This window comes from Xiphias gladius, chromosome 2, assembly GCF_016859285.1.
Source record: "Xiphias gladius isolate SHS-SW01 ecotype Sanya breed wild chromosome 2, ASM1685928v1, whole genome shotgun sequence".
Taxonomy (NCBI): Eukaryota; Metazoa; Chordata; class Actinopteri; order Istiophoriformes; family Xiphiidae; genus Xiphias; species Xiphias gladius.
The window spans coordinates 7,283,546-7,303,300 of NC_053401.1; the positions used below are offsets into that span (position 1 = coordinate 7,283,546).

The 19,755-nt window shown below is 40.5% G+C and overlaps 1 protein-coding gene across 2 annotated transcripts in view; it reads right to left on the reverse strand.

Annotated features, from left to right (window-relative positions):
• Nucleotides 1-1,451: 1,451 nt before the first annotated feature.
• Nucleotides 1,452-19,755, reverse strand: part of apaf1 (apoptotic peptidase activating factor 1) — a 40,541-nt gene continuing 22,237 nt past the window's right edge. For both annotated transcript variants that reach the window (XM_040148685.1, XM_040148693.1), the window contains exons 26-27: nt 18,010-18,156; nt 1,452-1,934 (exon numbers count right to left, since the gene is read on the reverse strand). In XM_040148685.1, coding sequence (XP_040004619.1) covers nt 1,785-1,934; nt 18,010-18,156 — 297 coding nt within the window. In that variant the 3' untranslated portion in view covers nt 1,452-1,784. The remainder of the gene's footprint in view (nt 1,935-18,009; nt 18,157-19,755) is intronic.

A 19,755-nucleotide genomic window follows, 5' to 3' on the forward strand; every position in this document is an offset into this window, starting at 1 on the left:
GTGACTTGAGGAGTGAAAACGGGAGGTGACCCAGGATAGGAATTGGGTGGCATTGAGATTCAGTCAGTCTCGAGATATAAAACCAAATGTCGCGCAGCACGCCCGAGAACTGTTTAAGCTCACGGATTCCACTGTCATTACACACAGACAGCATGGTCACAGAAATTAAATCACTAAAAGCTGGACAGCTAACCAAATCAAGACGGACACACAACATGATCACAGTGTATGTAATTTAATCTGTTAAAAATTAGTCACATTGCACCACACCGTATGACAGTACCAATACATCCTGAGCAGACATCAATATTTCAACAATTATGTTTGACAGAGAAATTGACAAAGGAAGAAAAATCTGTTAATTGAATTAATCCTGGCCTTAAAAGCACCAATCAGGAAGAGCATTATCTGAACATGACAACAGCAATGTTGAAATGCATCCCTACTTTGTCCATTTATTGTCCTGCAGTGCTTACTGCTCCTACTGGAGCCGGAGATTGTAATATCACCGCTGCAATGAATAGCTGTGATAGATTACGACACGTGAAGGGGATGAAGACTCATCTGTATTGTCAAATCAAAGTAAGAATCCATTTTCAGTTGCCTGAACAAAGCCACGTTTGCAAAGGCTTCATGAAAGATTGTAACTCCTGCTCAGAAGAGGAAAAGGCTCACTAACACAACGTGCTGATAAAAATGTGTAAAAAGAACTGGTACAAAAAAAAAAGAAATTCAAGCAGTTAATAAAGCACGAAAAATGCCTTTTAACTTTAGCAAGTAGAAATTTGATAATTAATTATAATGCGATTTTTTTATAGAAAACATTTACCTTTTGATCTAAGTTCAAAAGTACAAATAGTTCGGATCTACAAATAGACTCACAGGCTTTCAAAAAGATTTTGGATTCAATTTCAAATGCGTACTCATTAAAACTTAATCACACAATTAATTTTTAATGCTTATCAAAGTGTATCGGAAGTTCTATCTGTGCTGGTGGACTAGAAAGGGGTTACCCATTTGGAGGAAACATTTACATCCCCTACTACCTACAGCACTCCCATTCATGCCAGGGCTGCAGTTTAAATAAAACGGCTCAGAACTGTTTGTGCTAACGAAGGTTTAGACCATTTACCCTCAGACGTAAGTATAAAAAAAATAAAAATAAAGCTCATAAAAGATCACAGCACAGATGAGTGGAATGCACTTTACCACTTCAAATGGATCGGCAGACATGCACGTTAGCTTATATCGATGACGAATGTTGGAGTGGAAAAACCTCTCCCATCACATGCAATAAAGTTCAGCCCTCACGCAATATGGATTAACATTTATTATTCACATTTGAATCGGTACAAGGATCACATCTCTTTAGCCTGTTGATATTTACCTCATTATTTGTACGAATGATTCAAAGATCTACTTGAGAACATCCGATCGATAGGATTGCTGGCTTTTTTTTTTTTTTTTGAAGGAAACATGTCGCTTTTTTGACGCACCTCTTCTTCTTTTTATAAGAGATTCGGCTCTGTTTTATGTACAAAAATCGTGCATTTGCATCTTCTGTCTTGATGTGTAAAACAGAGAGACTGGAGCGGGAATCTTTAGCTCTTTCACTGAGTATGTAAACTCCCAAAAGCTGATTGTCACCGGAACAGTTTTCATTTAAAGCTGGTATAAAACTGGTCAAGTCAAGTTTCGGCTAGGAAATGTAGTGTTCAGTTGGACTGTGATGGTCTGTTTCTGTCGTTTTTTTGGCGTCTTTTGGAGTGGCGCTGGCAGCGCGGTCATCGCACCACCTTCTGGAGGATGTAGAGGATGCCGATGCTGTCGATGGTGACGAAGGTGGAGAAGTCGGACGATACGTGGATTCTCTTCAAAGCGCTTCCCGTCGGATAGAAGGTCTGCAGGGCCTCGCCTTTCTCCACATCCCACCACTGGACATGCGACAAAGAAAGAGAGACTGTTGGAATGTTTTAAGCTCTTAACAGACATTAGACGGTTGTAGAGTATCTGGGCAGGGAAAATAATGGTAAACTGAAAACAAAATTGTGTAGAAACTCAGAGCTTGTCGATAGAAAAGGACAGTCACAGGCACATACACTGTGCAAACGTGAGACAGTCTAACACTTTCTTTTGTGACAGATCAGCTCTCCCAAAACTATGAAGTGACATTTGAGGAAATGTGATTATTCGCTTGGCAAAAAGTTAGATGAGAAGACTGGTAACACTGTCACCTCTGTACAGTAGGTATGTAGCTGGAGCCAGCGGCGGGCTAGCTTATTTTAGCATATAGACTGGAAACAGGGAAAAAATAGCCACCTTGGTTTTGCCCAAAGCTAACAAAGCACCTCTGAAGCTCACTAGTTAACGTTTTATATCTTGTTTGATTTCAGCGAAAACAAGCAAGAAGTCACTTTGTGTATGTGTGACCCTGGTTTCCTGTTGCACTCTCACTGGATGCTGCTTATCCCGGGTTTCAGACTCGTCTCCAAGGTTTTTTGGCTACGATAAATTCAAACATGTTTGGAACCTGTTGACGAATCTGTTACCGCTTATAACGAGGTCATAACGTGTGATCTAGATGACCCATCGTAACAAATCTGAGTGCGAATTTCACGCCGACTTGAGGGTGTTAGCCTCAGATCTCGAACATTTCTCCGGGACAGGTAAATAATGGCAAAATTCAAATAGTGTGCACTAGGCTTTATCTGAACCAGACCTTGAGACAAACACAGGAAAAGAGAGACAGACTGGGAGCTTTATATTGGTTGACAGGAAGACCATGATGAATTCAATAGGATAATACTACCAGACTCAAACTCACACACACCCACAGGCTCGAGCAAACACACAGGTACAGACGCACACGCCGCCCAGCGGCCTTCCTGAGCGATTCCGTTTAATCTCGGTTTAGAGTGGACATTTTCCCTTGAAGCTCCATCTCACTGGGATGAATCATCAAAGGCACATCAAGTCAATCATTTATAGCCTGGCCAGAGTGTGTGTTTGTGTGTGCACTTTCAACTATGAGAAAAAAATATAAAAAAGGAAAATAAAAGACGACAAATTACTTTGGTGGTGTATGGTTTTGTTATAAAAATGTGCTTGTGTGTGTGTGTGTGTGTGTGTGTGTGTGTGCTTGTGTGTGTGTGTGTGTGTGTCTCTATTTGGAATAATAAATGCAGCCAACTCAGTCCCTCGACAGACAGGCGGACAGATACACTGTGACAGAAAAGGTGGTGGCAACAGATGTCTAGCTTATCTCATGCGTGCATGCGTGCATGCGCACACGAACACACACAGACACACAGACACACACACACACACACACACACAGAGAGTGAGAGCTCATTATTCATTTATTTTAGCAGTCTAACAGTCCCATTAACTTGTTTCTTTACTTTCACTTTCTAAAAATAAGTCTTTCATTATTGTCACTCCATTTGCTTCTTCTCTCACTGCTGCTAAACAGCAGTAAACTTACATTGGTTTTCTCCCTCGCCTCACATAAGTGGTAACTGGCTGCCAGTCTCCTGCTGGTAGCCCAGCATTCAGGTACACTAGTATGAAACATTTTTTGTGCCGCCAGATGGTTTCTACAGGCGATGCCTTACGTGGAACAAACAACAAATCAAACCTGAAAGCCCCATTTTCCTGCTTTGACATCTTGACACGGGTCAGATCCAACAATAAACCTGTACAAATGTTCTGTTTGAAAAAGGCCTTAGATAACTGTAAGAGTCCGGCGCCTGCTAACCTGCAGTTATTAATAATTCACTGTGCAAAGAGAAAACACGGTTTCTCTCCTCATATATCTGTCCTTGTCTGGCCCTTCACCTAGAATCACTCAGGAATCAGAAAGGGAAAACATTTTACACAATGTGCCTCTAAAAATACTTGAATGAATCACTGCAGTAAAACATTAAATTGGATGTAACTGGTGTAAAAGCTGGTTTACATAATGGATTAGTATAGACCGCTTGCTTAACTTTTTTCTGTTTCTGTATCCGGTACCATGATGAATCTGCTATGCTGTGTAATCTACATTTCCCTCAAGGCCGAATGTGACCTGTGAGTGAACCTGACATTTAAACAAACAAATTAATTTTGTTTTTTTATAGACTAAAAAAAAGTAAATATACACATATAGAGACTGAATAACAGGCCTTAAACATAACACAAACATAAATCATTGTTTGGTATCTCACATTATTCCCTGAGGATTACAGGACTTTTAGGGTTTTGATTCACACATAATGAGAGACAGATGCAAAACAGCTGCATAATCAAATTCATTTTCACAAAGGGCTGCAGCAACAGTTTCAGCATCTCATATTTTGTCTCTGCAATCTAAGGCTGCACACATACATACACACATATATATAAATGTATTTACCATAGCAGGGTTTTCCCCTATTATGATCAAGCCTTTCTTGGAAATATCCTCGTAATTCACAGCTAAATCTCAGCTAATTTTTCAGACATTTTGAGGAAAGTTTCCAGGAAATTAGCTGGAAAATATACGACCCATCAAATAAAGCGCAACCAAATTAAGCTTTAATGATCTGAAAAAGAAATAATGGGCAGTTTTCATCTCTTACCTGAGCAAAGAACTTTTCAAGGGCACACAGTGACAGAGCATGATATCAGCCTCAGGTTTAAAGATTGAATGAAGAGGATAAAGGCTGAAACGTATATTGTTTTTTGTACAGATCATTCATTATAGATGAAATCTGGATCGCTCTGTCTCTGTCCAGGGATGAAGAGAGAAAGAGAGATGTGTGGCTGAATGAAGAGAGATAGACAAGATAAAGGTGGGATCGATGGAGAGGTGGAGGGATGAAACAAGGATACACACAGACCAGATATCAGAGGAGGGAATGAGACACTTGGTTAAAGTGTAATTGCATCTGAATGGAAGGAAAGATGGCTGCTGGCTGCCAAAGCACTGACAGCGCAAACAAAGAAATAAGGCTCAAATGCCTACACACATGCCATACACACACACACACACACACACACACACACACACACACACACACACACACACACACACACACACAGATATAAAGAGTCAAACAAACGAGGGAGAGAACAAGTAGAGTCAAAGAACGACAAGAGTGAATCCCATGACAAACAAGGGCAACAGACGAATGATGAAACTCTGTGATAAAATGAAAAATAAAGGCAGGAAAAACACTCCATGATGCCAACTGGATATAAAAAAACGGATTAGCAGAGAGATGCAATGTAAGGAGAAAAGAGCTGGTGCAGAATCAATGTTTAAGAGTCTGCAGGCTCGATGGCGGAATGGAGGGACGTGTGGACAGAAAGTGTGAAAATGATGTTCACTTCAGAGTGAGACTGGATTCGCTATGAAGAGAAAAAAAAGGCCAGAAAATCACTATGTTGAATCATTTACATCAGAGGACAGTGACAAGACTAGACTGGAGGGCTTGCATATTTATGAATTTGCATGAGAGGGGGATAGAATTAAGAAGACAGAGAAGTGGAGAAAAGTTGAAGTATCTTTGATTCATGACATAGAAAAGAGAGAAAATGAAGTAGCTCATGTGATGAAAGTGTAAGAGAGAAGGCATTCAGCAAGGGAAGGTGCACTAAACAAAGGAACAAATGCAGATTAAAGATGCTGTAAATGGTAAAAACACATTACACATCTATCATAATAACAGCGACACAAGATAGATAAGTCTGTTTCCACTGGGGTTTGTGTCTATTATGGGAATACACAGCAGTGTTTTGTGTGTTTGTGTGTGACACAGAGCGCCCATATCCTCAGAGCAGATGGCTGATGTGCTAATATCAATGCCCTCAATATGGGACCATTGATTTATGGGAGAGCTAGTGATGCGCGTAGATGCTAAATGATTATACAGTAGAGGTGTATTTCTGAGTTGCTGGAGAGAGGACAATACCCCTGGGCGTGTTTACTGTGTGTGTCTGTCTGACGGTTGTGGGATTTTGTTTGTGGCGGCCAGAAACATATCCAAACATTACACTTGAAATTAAATTGAATAATGCTTGGAAAACGGGGTTGCTACAGTGTCAGCTGTACATTACATGAAAATAAAAAAGGCAAAATCTTTAAAATGGACAAATTTATATCGGCTTCAATTTTATTTGACTTGATTTTGCCTATACAGTATTTGCCATGTTGAGATATTTATCACTGACTAAAAAAAGATTACTTTTGAAACAACTAAGATGTGGACTGTTATCCATTCATTATATTTTAAGAATGTTGATGACGTGAGGGAGTAAAAAGAGACCAGAAGTCGGGGGTAGGGAGTATACACATATGACATCTGCTTTGATAGAAACTTGATGGTACAAAATAACAAGGGCCACTGAACCCTTATCTATAAAGCCACACCATTCTGCGTGTTCAGATAAGCTCCCTCTCAGCGTCACACTCGTGTACACACGGGTCAAAAAATCACATCTGGGGAGGCCGGGATGGCTGCCGCGTGTGTGTGATTAACCCTGTTTCATTTCAGCTAACAGCAGAGGAGCACCAAATCTGCTCTGACAGGCCCTCGCCGTCAACTCCAATCAGGCTAAATAGGTCTGCTTATTCGGGCTACCCGATGGAAAGTCGGCCCTGCTTACATAACGGAAATACCTGCCCGTGTGTTGTTGCGAGGGCCGGAGAGACGTTTAGGTGCGAGTGAGCGCACAGTCGCGTCTCTCTCTGAAGGGGTGGAGGGAGGTAATTCATCTTCCTCTTACATAAATAGCTCAGATACGGAGTCCGTGGGGAATAAGTACAGTTTTTACACTTTATAAAAAATCATAAGAGACTCCACAGCCAGCAGGATGCACACAATGGATGGAGGCAGAAGGGGAAGGGGATTAAATAAAGAGGGGATAACAGCCGGAGTAGATTCAGGCAATTTTGTGAGGCCACCTCCATTTCAGAGAGAAAAATCAAGGGATTTAATGTGTGTGTGTGTGTTTGTGTGCGTGTGTGACCAGGCCAAGAGTCTAGCGGAGAGGGAAACTGTGACACTGAGGTTGAATTATTCATCCAAGGTTCAGTCCACTGAAATATTGATGCTTAGACAATCCACTACACATCTCTCCCTCACACACGGTCTTTTTTTTTTCTTCGCTTTCTCTCACCCACAATCCCATTTGTTCATCAAAAAAAAAAGAAAAAGGGCAGGGAATATGAGTATGGATTGTGCGGAGTAGCAAACAGAGATTTTGTGTCCTAAGGTAACAAGATACACATAATAGTACCTCTAAAGCTCACTAACTGACACATTATATCTTATATGTTTATACGGTACAAAAGCCAAAGCGTACAAATGTTAATTTGCCAGTAATTTAGATCCTCTGCTGGTTGCCCGGCAACTGATTCCAAAAAGTGTCAAACTATTCCTCTTAATGCCACATGTGTTTGTGGATTGAAAGATGTGAGGAGTCTCGAAACTCCACAAACAAATGTAATCCAATCCATATGCGTCAGGTGATCTGCGCACCCAGATCCCGCAATCCGTTAAAAAAAATGCTACGCAATTTCATAAATAATTTTATACATTATTATGCAAATTTAAATTGAATATAAATTAGCATTTTTACTTTACATTTAAATTATTGTAGATAGGAGGAGGCAAATGTGAATGCCATAATTTATACACATTTGTACAACTTTGTCGTACACTTTATTTGTGGATTATAAAAACATACATTTGCCAGGAATTTTGAGATTCATTTCCCTCGGACTGTTTTCTGACAACAGTGGTAAACGGGTGCACTTGACACAAATGCACCACGGACCCAGAACAGAAGCAGTAAACAATGAAGAAAGCAGACCTGCAGGTTCGGAAGGATGGGAGAGGGGTCGAAGATTGAGATTCAAATAAATGAACCCAGTTTGAAAACTGCCTCAGAGACCGTACAAGAATAAAAAAGAAGTTGAAAAGGAGTAAAACAAGGGGACAAAGAGTTTATGAAAAAACAGTGTAAAAGAGAGTAGGAAAGACTAGACAGAGAAAGAGCTAGTGTAAGAGAAGTCGGTAAGTGTGTGTTTATGTCCATACATTTTACAAAGAATACACCATCAACATCTCCCTCCACCTCGTCCTCTATCACTGATCTCCCATCTCCACTCTGCCTCATTTCATCTCAGTGTGATGCGCACACACACGGGCCCTGCTTCTCCAGCCGGAGAGACAATTAACCCCGGTTTAATGAGCAACGCAGGGGAAACAACTGCCTCCCGGAGACAGATAAATATTTCACCGGCCCGTGTTTATACCCCAAGCCTGACAACAAGAGCACGGAAACCGGGCCACATTCGTTCTAAGCTTAATTCTTTCGAAGTTCTTCGCTCTTGCTTGGTCTCGTTTGAAATAGAGAATGCAACTGCCAAAAGCAGGGAGTCAAGGGCAGATGAACACTACCCTCTGGATGCATTTAGAGCACATGAAGATAACGTGTGCAATTTTTTTTTTTTTTTTTACAATCTCTGGAATAGGAAAGAGAAAATGTTGAAAAACTGAACAATGGATTATGAAAAAAGATAGAGGCACTTTCAGGAGCTGTTTTGCATCTTAAGAGTGTGTGTAGTTATTTTTAGTGGTAGGTCTGCCGCTACGCTGGAGCTGCACTGCGGGGCGCTTACTTCTTAAACAGCGTGAAGAAAGAAAAATCGCTGAATGAAATCAAAAAATGCGAACGCTGCCTAAACCGCGACGGTGGCTTGTTACATTGTCTCAAATGTCCTCTCAGAAGACAGCAGTCCTCAAAATGTGTTACTTCCACCTCTGCACCAACTGTGAAGAAGGTGGGGGTGCAGGGATGAAAGGAAAAGCCGAAGGGCGCTAGTTAGCCTGTTAACCAACATACAGTTGCAATAATATCCAATAGGGTGGTCTTTAGACATGTACAGAAAAGTGCTGCGGGGAGATCAAATGAAAGGTTAATGAATCCCATGAAGAACTTCGGTCACTGCTGTGGGAAAAAAAGTGTCCAGAAAGGTTTTTTAAAGCGCATGAAAAAAAAAAAAACTTTCTGGACAACGGCTAGCTGCCTCAAGCTATTAATGAAGTCCTGGTACAATGTATTAATTGACTATTCATAAAGCATCCTGCATTCATGGGCTTAACAAAAGATAAAAGATAAACTAGACACTGCAGGACATCTTTCATCGCTACAGCACCAGACATGTGTCACAACCCTCCTACAGGCCTGTCCTGTAACATTTAGACCCGGGGGAGATAAAAAAAAAAATAAATGTATATGGCAGGCCCTCAAAGTCAGCCATACTGCACAACTGTGACACAGCAAGTGATGATAGATGGACTGTGCGAGAGTCCGACTCACTCAGAAAATGTGACAGTTTTACAGTGCGGCTGCAATGACCACTTGAATCTAAATGTGAGCATGTGTCGTATATGTATAGTTGCATTTTGCTGCTTAAGTCACTTCATACTGTGCAAATGGGATTTTTACTGTAAGTCAGTGTGGCTACTAAAAAAAAAAAAGATTATTCTGTTTTCAGCCGTAAAGCTGAAATGATTAGTCGATTAATGGATTAGTTGATCGGCAAACTATTTTGAGAATCTATTAACCATTTCAGTCATTTTCCAAACAAGGCGGCCAAGCATTTCATAGTTCAAGCTTCGCAGTTTTTCTTTGAGATTTTTGATAGTAATTTGACAATCCATAGGTTTTTGATTGTTAGGCAGACAAAACAGTCCATAGGCTTTTCATAGACTAAATGATTAAACGATAAAATGATCAGCAGACTAATCAAAAATGGAAATAATCAGAAGTTGCAATCCTGTGCAGCTGCACAACTGCAAACAGGATAGGACAAACTATATAACTTTGCATGCATTTTTGTTTTCCATATGGGTGTTTGCTGCCTCCTGTTAATGGGAACTTTGTTTGGATTGTTCTCATTTTTCAAATCATACCAGTTTTGACAGCACCTGGAAATTGCTCATTAGCTCTTCTCAGATCCTTACTCATCACATATAAGCATATATATATATATATATTATATATATATATATATATATATATATATATATATATATATATATATATATATATATATATATATATATATATTATATATATATATTATATATATATTATATATATATATTATATATATATATTATATATATATATATATATATGGACTGATTTGTCGGCTGACTTAGTCACACCATTATCAACATAATGGGATATGGTTCTGATTAGATTCTGTAAAGAGGGTGGGAGTCCCAAATATCTAAGATGGAGCCCACATGAAAAACCCAATAGCAAAATGGTGATAAATATTCGAACTTTATCACATTGCATTGTCGTCTCGCAGGTCATTAGCTCTGTTCTGCGTTTCCAATTTTAGCTTTTCCTCAAACGTAGGCTGTCACACTTAAAAATAAATCAATTAAAACAGACTGCATTTCCTGATGTTTGTTCTCTGTTGTTTGCTCTGACGCTGCAACACTAACTCTACGATACTGGGTTTTCTAAAATACAAAATGTTTTTTGCAAACATAACCTGCTTCGTTGTTGTTTCCAACCAAAAGAAACCCTCATATGCAAAAAGTTTGGTGACTTCTGAAACAAAGACCGACCTCAGGCGGAGGCACCTCCGGGCAACATAACTCTAGCCTGAGAGGTAAGACTGAATACTTGAACCGACTCATGTTTAGCATTGAGAGGAAGCACTAGACTCTGCTTTGTCATTGAGAGAAAATGGAGACACATTTACTTATGACGCAGTCAATCTCATTATACAAGGATCTTGACTGCTTGATGCCCCATCCATCCCTCAGAGAGGTGATTGCATTTCCCCTCCACTTTGTCCTTTTTCTTCACTTCCTCGCTACTCTCTGCTAACCAACTGCTTCTTATTCTTTGATAAATTCACCGTCCATCAAATGGTTCTTCGGGGGGGGGAGGTCAGTGCAACCTTCACTCCCTCATTTCGTCACATCTCCCTGCCCTCTTCCCCGCCTCACTTTGAGTTTCGCTTCGAGTGATGACTGGCTGCAATAGTTCATTGGCCTCCGAGGCCTTGTTAGGATGCGCTTAACGATGATGGCTCAGGCTGAGAAAGCCGGAGAGAGGCAGACTGACACCTGATGGGTGAGAGCAATCTCAAGTGATGCGAGAGAGCTTTAGTCGGACCTACTGTACAAAGTTAGCACCATTTAAAAAAAACAAAACAACACAACATCACATAGAAAACCACAGTGCACAGGGTTGTCAGTGTGAACATCGAAAAAGCCTCCGGGTTGTGAGCTTCCAGCGAGCGAGGACGGCTTTAAACATGACGTCACCAAAGTGGACAGATGAAGAAAATGAAAGCAGAGAGAAAAAAAAGCAAATAAAAGGTGTGAAACTGTGAGATAACAATTGGGGAGAACACAGGAGGAGGAGGTCTGGTGGGAAGACAGAATCAGAATACTAAGGAATGAAAGCGAGGGGAGTTTAAGAAGGTGAGATAAGGTGAAATTGTGTTTCTCCCCTTCTCCTCCATCAAGGGCTCGGCTGATAAGTGATGTCTGACAACACTGGTGGCAGGGGAGAACTGTCATCTAAAACACTCCCATCCATCTGTAGATACACGGTTTGTTAGTGTGTGTGTGTGTGTGTGTGTGTGTGTGTGTGTGTGTGTGTGTGTGTGTGTGTGTGTGTGTGTGTGTGTACTACTAATGTCAGTGTGTGACAGTGGGTGTGTAAGAAGAAAAAAAAACGAAAAAAAAAAAAAACGAAGAAACTGTGTTGCTACCGTTCCAGTTAAAGTTGACATATTCTTTCCTGGGTTGAAGAAGATCTCTGGTTCTGAACTGGTATCTTGTTTTATTTTAATTCATTGTAACCTTTTGGGTTCTTGGCCATTAGTGGCTCTGTGGAGCAAAATCTTTTGATTTATAATACAATATTTTTCAATATTATAAATTTATATATTGCATTTGTTTTCATACTAGAATGTTTTCTTTTGCACTTTGTGAAGCACTTTGTAACCCTGGTTTAGAAAAGTGCAATATAAATACTTACTTACACGCTCAGAGAGCTGCAGTTATATCTAGGTAACTTTCTATGTCTTATGGATGGGGATTCGCTGTGTGTTCTACTGTTGAGAAGTAGATCAGATTGTTCTGGCTTGTTGGGTCACAACGTTCCCGACTGACAATACAAACCAAGCGGGCTGAAAGCAGACGGAACACATTTGACACAATGTCTGCGTTTTCATGCTTTGAAAAGAAGAACGAAAAGCTCCCCCCGGGGGTCGCATCGTAACAAAAACAGTACTGACGTGGAAATCCGCTGGCACAAATTTCGACAACGGTAAATATATATTTTTCCCACCACATGACCCTCGGGACCCTTAGCACAGCGGTATCACGCATTTTCTTCTGCAGCTGACTAAAGTAAACAGCGCAACTCTCAATAATTCTATAACGTCAAACTGCCTGTCATTCAAAGTTACGGTTAATCTGGCCACAGTATTCATGCGTTTAACACTACTACAGATCTGAAAGAAGATGGACGCTTGAATTCAAGTCAACTAAAAATACAAATTTACACTGGAGCTGACCCTTACAAGTATGTTTGCTACTAAGCGGGAAGGTGGGGGTTCAGTGCCTTGCTCACGGTTAACTAATCAAATCAGTAGTCTGTATTTAGTAGTCTGAGTTCTTATCATTGTCCCTCGCATAGATTTTTCAGACGTGGTTAAAGGATTCCTCTCCTCAATTTTTAATATGTGGTAACTCACTGGTAATGACCTTTTTTAAAATTCAACAGCAGTATGACGGGTGCCTCAGTGAGTCTGGTCCACCCGAAAAAGGAGCATTAACAGATCGGAACATATCTGCCATCCCTGCTGATGAGACAGTACCTCAGTCTGGCTTTTGACAGCTGGCTCAGTGAAACAGACCTGAGAAATATTGATTAAGGTTAAATAAGTTCAAGCCTGTCATGCCTTTGTTTGTTCAGTAAAGACACTTTCTGAAACTGAGAAACTGTTCACAATATAAACACAGGTAGAATTAGAAAGATCTGTGTTGGTAGTAATGGAGAGGAACTTTTTTTTTTTGTGCTTTTGTTTTTTCGTGACGGCTTGGTGTGAATTATTCTGGGCTGCTGGGCATGTGTTTGTGTCCTTGCAGTCAGGATGAGCCTTTTCACACCTGCCAGCTCCCTCTTGGATCATGGCACTGTGACAGATCAACACGTTGGCATTGGGTGAGTGTGTTTGTGTGTCCTTGTGTGTGTGGTGTGTGTGTGTGTGTGTGTGTGTGTGTGTGTGTGTGTGTGTCACAGACAGGTGTGAGACAGGTACAGCATTTCCTGGCAAGAGAAGGAATGACGACTGATGGGAATCAGTGTAGTATGTAAGAGCCTCTTTCAGAGGGTGGGACGGCAGCACTCCATCACACCCTGTCACTCGCTACACCGAAACACACGCTGCTCGCAAGCACATATGCTTACCTAATGCACCAATATGAGCATTTATGTTATGTTTTTATTATGTAAAGTGAAACACTGGTAATAAGGTGCAGAAGAAATGTTTAATTAAACACTCCACACAGGTAACTAAACACAACAGGGGACTGGACGAGCACATATACCCCCACACAATAGCCCTGCTGGTTTTAATTACACTCACACCATTCACCCGGCCATGCAGAGAGGGAGGGAGTGATAAAATGGAGAGAACAAGAGAGGCAGAAACATATATTTAAAATAAAAAAAAAAGCAGCCTGAGAGGTGATTAAGGCAGAAGTAGTGACAGATGAGTAAAAAAAAAAAGCACTGGAAAAAAAACAAGAAAACATCATTCCTCACTGGGAGCCAAAGGAACAAATAGAAAGAGGTAAACAATAAGGACTCTTCACGCTACAAGCTTAACGTTGCATCACATCAACTGATTGACTCAGTGGGAACCATGGGAGCCGTCGACCGCTGTCACTTCTCCTGCTCTTATCCGACCAATAACAACATCATCCCGTTTAGCAGCAACAGCAGCACACTGAGTCATTGTGTGCAAGGGCTTCTGATGTTGGGAGCTGCGCTCGGAGAGGATCTGATAGCTGAAAACTCTCCAATGAATCACATCATGATAAGAAAAACATAACTTCTCTCCTCCGTTCTGCTTATTTTTATTTATTTTCCCCAGCAATTCTCTTCCAGGAACCCAGCGATGATAGTTAGCCTGAGCATGCTTAACGTGTGCTATCGTTTTTGTTTAATTTGTCTGAAACTGTAGTACCTTTTCTAAATGGTGTCTATGAGCGAATTTCTATGCACCTAGATTATGATCAATGAAATTATCATCGTAGTAATTACACAAACAATGCTTAGAGGGGCTGTGTTTATGTTAACACATAATCCATTTTAATCTCATCTTGCCAGTATTTACAAATGGCCCCTAAAACGGATTTGCGACGGCCTTCAAATTCCGCTTGGTCTCCTGTATATGCGAAACGAAACACTTTACTGGAGCTTAGAGCTGTAGATTACTGTTCATTTGTGCTGCCTAATAAAGTTGGGCCGGAATCCTAGGAAATATTAAACCTCTTGCTAAAAGATATAAACACTACACTGACATACCAACTTATAAAGTTGTTATGGATACTGTCTTGGCCATGTGTTATGTCAGTGTTTGTGTTTATTTATTATTCTGTATGATGCTGCGGTGACATGAATATGAATAAAACAGGAGCATTATTCATATAATAAATATGCTACACTCACGTTCAAAAAAATGCTTTGTTTATATTTTATCTTCATTTTCCACATGACCTATTATTTTATTATCAAGTTATGTGGTGAAAATGGGTTTCTAACCTCTAGTTTCTGCATTCTAAAAACACAAAAAAAGTTTTTACCACTCAGCAAAGCCATTGTTCAGAGCTTTTATGGTATTCAAGCCAAACTTCGATATCAATCAGTCTACATGTAAGATTCAAAGGCACATTTTACACAGTCCCACTGATCCTCCATAATGAAATCTCTCCCTTACACCAGCTGAGGATAAATACCAACCAAATACCCTTATGAAGATGCTCAGATGATTGCCAAGCCTTTTTCCAAGACTGACAGAAATATAATTACAACGTTCCATTAATTATTTTTGGATGTCAGTAAATAATTTGTTTGATCATACTGGTATTCTTGCTTCATATTTATATGGTAATCCCACTTCCTTTTCATTCTCATATCTGCAGCTCAGAAAGATGGGAGAGCTAAGGTATGAAAGAGCATCTACTTGGGTACAAACAGGTCTGTTTAAAGTCGTGTCTGAGCGCAACGGCCAAGTTTTATTTTCAAGACATTTGCTGATTGTAAAACATGGGGAGCATGGAGACACGCTCTGGCAATAAGCATTAAAACAGACAGACAGAATATTATCGTGCTTCCTCATTCTGCAGGCTATATTATCTGTCATAAGCGGTACACACTCTGTCATGGTAATTACTATGACAGGCGGGATGGCCTCTCATAGCCGTCCGGCTGACACACCGTACGATTAATCAATCAAAGCTCCCAACTCAGGGGGGGTTCATCCTTTAAGACAGGCATAATAATCCATTACTGCTTCGCACATCCACATGCTGATCCATCAAGTCAACATGCTTTGCTGAAGTAGAGAGAGAGAGAGAGAGAGAGAGGGGGGAAAAGTCTGTCAAATGGAGTAATGGAGTGATCTGGAAACTGATTCCCAGAATAATTATGACTGTCATGGTGATGTAATGGAAGACGGAGCTGATGAGTGCTAGACTCGTGCTTCAGTAAGAGCAGGCCTGCATATAAAGTTTCCCACAAAACAAACAGAAGGGTATATTAGATGACTTCAACGGTTGGTAACCGATTGGTTTCCAGTTTGGGAGCAGTTTCCAGGGTAAAACAAATACAAATCTATTTTAACTAGAACTACCGCCTCGTGGTTGTATACCCCATGCCAACCAGTTAAGTTGCAGTTTACATCAATGTTTGTCCAGACTTTTATACTACACATAGTGAAGACTTTTGAAGGTAATTAATAAAAAGGTTTTACATGTATTATATCATAATAAGCATATGAAACCTCTAGTTTAGGGCCAAAAAATGTGTTTTGTGAGGTCACAGTGACTTTGACCTTTGACCTTTGACCACCAAATTCTAAATCAGTTTATCCTTGAGTCCCAGAAGTTCCCGAGGTATCGCATTCATGAGAATGGGATGGATGTACGGGCGCACATATGTACGGTCATTTAGACATGCTGGTAGGGAAATTTTTTTTATACTTTGGACCGAGCCGGGCAAGAAAACAAATATACGTATTTCCCAGAATGTAAAACTTTTCCTTTAAGCTTCAGGGAATCTTTGGTCTCAGCAGAAATATTGACTTGATTAATATCCTGATATAATCTACAAACATATTGACTGACATCACCGAGCCCTATTAACAGACACTGCCAAATCTGGAATACAGCCAGAAGCCAAACGTGGGCCTTCTTATCTACATCCTCAGTAACTGGCTCGTTTGCTTTACATTGATTCAAGTACAACCTTACCCTCTTTTCAATTAGAAACCATTAAATTCAAACCTCAAATCTATATTCTCACATATGATGTCATGCGGCTGTGTCTGGTGCTCTTTCTAGCACCTCATCTTTCTTTTTAATAGCTTTCTGAGAGCTTTTACTCTGCCCTTTAAACTGCATGTGCAATGTGTACTTTCAGGGAAAAAAAAATATAGGTTTGACAGCTGAGAATTTTCTGAAAATCTTCAGATACTACTATAAAATGTATAAAAAGAAATGGTATTTAGTAAAAAGACGTGCATTTGGTCTGTAAAAATGCCCGAACAACAGCATCCACTGCCTTCACCAGTAACATCTCTGTCAACCCACACAGGCAGGTATAAGCAAAGGCGCACATGCACATATTCACACACACACACAACAAAACCCAACCCCACACACAGTATCAGAAGTAATCTGAGATATGAAGCCTCATCGATCAGAGCTGCTCTCTCTTGAGGATTACATCATTGCCCAGCAAATAGCCAATAAGAGCTCAGCTGAGACTGCCCGCTGTGTGACCCCTATATCTCCTGTAAAAGTAAAGACAATGAGATGTGCGTGCGCTCACGCTCTCACACACACACACACACACACACACACACACACACACACACACACACACACACACACACACACACACACACACACACACACACACACACACACACACACACACACACACACTTTTCTGGTCACGCCACAAGGAGGCATGGATATCATTCCCCAAGGTATTGAGCGTATTTATGTAAACCTGAACCCCTGTTAAGGTCCCGGTGCATGTTGGGGGAATCTTTGTATTGTTTCTACTGTGACACATCAAACATCTCTAAATCATCGATTCTTCCTCTCAGGTATACACGTATATATTGTTTAAAACAGCAAAAGGTATGAAAGGAATTAGGCTGCATAACTTTGTGAAAGTGTCTTCTTGAGTGTATACCTCTACTCGAGTGGATGAGGTACGTAGTGCATTTTGGTGCCAAATACCAGTCTGTATTGTATCCACTGCATAGTGTGTAAGCAATGCATTACATACATAGCAATTATATATTATATATATACAGTTAATGTTTGAAACTCTATTGGCCTTTTAGGGTAGTAGAAGATATGTGAGGTAGTTTTGCTATTTAATATAAGAACCTGGTAAATACAAAAAAAATATATATTGTTTTTTCCTTTGAAAAAAATATTACGGGGCATCCTTATGACCAAGGGGTTTAAATGTAAACTATAAAAACTAAAACATCCCTTGTTTTCCATCAGTACTTCTATGTCTCCTATAAAATAAAGAATTCCCGCTGTAAAATCTTTATAAAAAAAAAAAAAAAAAGGTGAGTACAGGTTAGTTTAATATGTTATTTTGGAACAATATCGATATCTTCTACTTCCCAACCAACACACTGTGGCATTGGGTAACCGTTATGATTCATATGTGTTATCATACCTTGATATAGCCGCCAGTCGAGACCAGAAGAGAGTTGTCTGGGGAGAAGTGCAGGTCAGTCACCCAGCCTCCGTGGAGTGAGTCCATACCGTCTTTCCCCTCCCGCGAACAAATCTTCAGCAAGGATCCTTCCTTGACACTCCACAGCTGCGATCAACAGCCAAACATTATAAACCACCCATAAATTAAATGCCACTGATGAACAACAATGTTGCCAGCTGTGTTGGCATTTACAGATCTGATTGCTTGTGCTGTCCACAGACAAATAAAGGGTTTGGTAAAGTAAATAAATAAATTCCTGTCACAAGGTGGACTGACTTTGCTTGATTTTTCTGCAGCTTTCAGCCACATCTTGTGGCCTGTATCAGCAGATGGAGTTGGGTCAGTTGCCAGTGAGATGGTTTAGTTTTTAAATCCCGTGACCCAATTTTGATCATGTGATAACAGGTGGTCATATTTGAGGGGGCATCGGGATCTCCGTCTCTGTTCGAAGGATGGTCTCTTGCATCAGATGTTACCAAAACGCCATACTTAGGTGATAGTAATTAAACCGTTTCCACGGCAACTGAGCAAACACCTGAGGCTTATGAAATTTATCAGATGTGGCTGAAACCTCTAGAAAGACGCCAAGTAAGTGGACCTCGTGATATTATTTTTTCGTCAAACTTTTAGGTCTGAAGTAAAGAATGACCCTTCAAGCTCAATAAAATGGAAAATAAAGAGAATCTGCACAGACATAAACATTGTGAATCTAAACTTGACATTACCCATAATACACATATAATGAAATGGTGGTTTGTGATTCTGACATCACTGGTTCAGCATGTCACGTCTATTGCAGCGGTTATGCAACTGTTCACATGACATGCTCCTTTGACAGTGACACATCACATGTATAGCTATATTTAACACTTGGCATGCTTTTGTGCCGAATGACTCAGATTTGTTTCCATAGAAACAGGGGTGATATTTCAGTAAGGTTTATGTAATTGGATCTAATGGATTCGGCCATTTCTGGATAAAAGGAGCAGGTTCAGCTCAGAGGCCACTAGAGGGCATTAACCCTTTGTTGACTGATGGTGCGCCGCCATTCGTCGCTGCAGGCTGAACGGTGCTTAATGACTTTTCCTCATCTTCCTCCCTACCGCTCACACAGTCTAACTTCTCGTTTTTCATTGCGTGTGTGTGTGTGTGTGTGTGTGTGTGTGTGTGTGTTTGTAGATGAACGGTGCCAATTCCAAAGCCTTGGGGATCTAATTTGGCAGCCTGAGTCCTCTCCTTCACCTCCCACTGTCAGACATCTCCTCCTCTTCCTGCTCCCTTCATCATACCAACTTCTCACACAAACTTCAACTCCTCCAGCTCCCGCAGCCCCCCCTGAGAGGGGGCCTTGACACCTTCCTTTCATCTCATCCTTTCTCTGTACACTGCAGCAATCATGACGTATTAGTAAGCACTTTATCTAAATGAGTGATGCGATGTAATTATGGGCTGATCTCTGGAATAAATGTTGCAAATTAGATAGTTTAAGGCATTGTTGCTAATTCTCATACTAACATAATGCCATTTGGCGTATGGACACACTAATGTGAGCATCTTGAGGCATGATGGCTCGGTAGGAAGCGTTTCCTCACCTCTAATCTGTAGCCTCCATCCTTTCTGTCAAATTACCTCCATCAGTCCCTCCACTTTTTTTTTTTTTTTCCAGCTACCTAATTTTCCTCATAATTCCCTAAAAAGCATTCC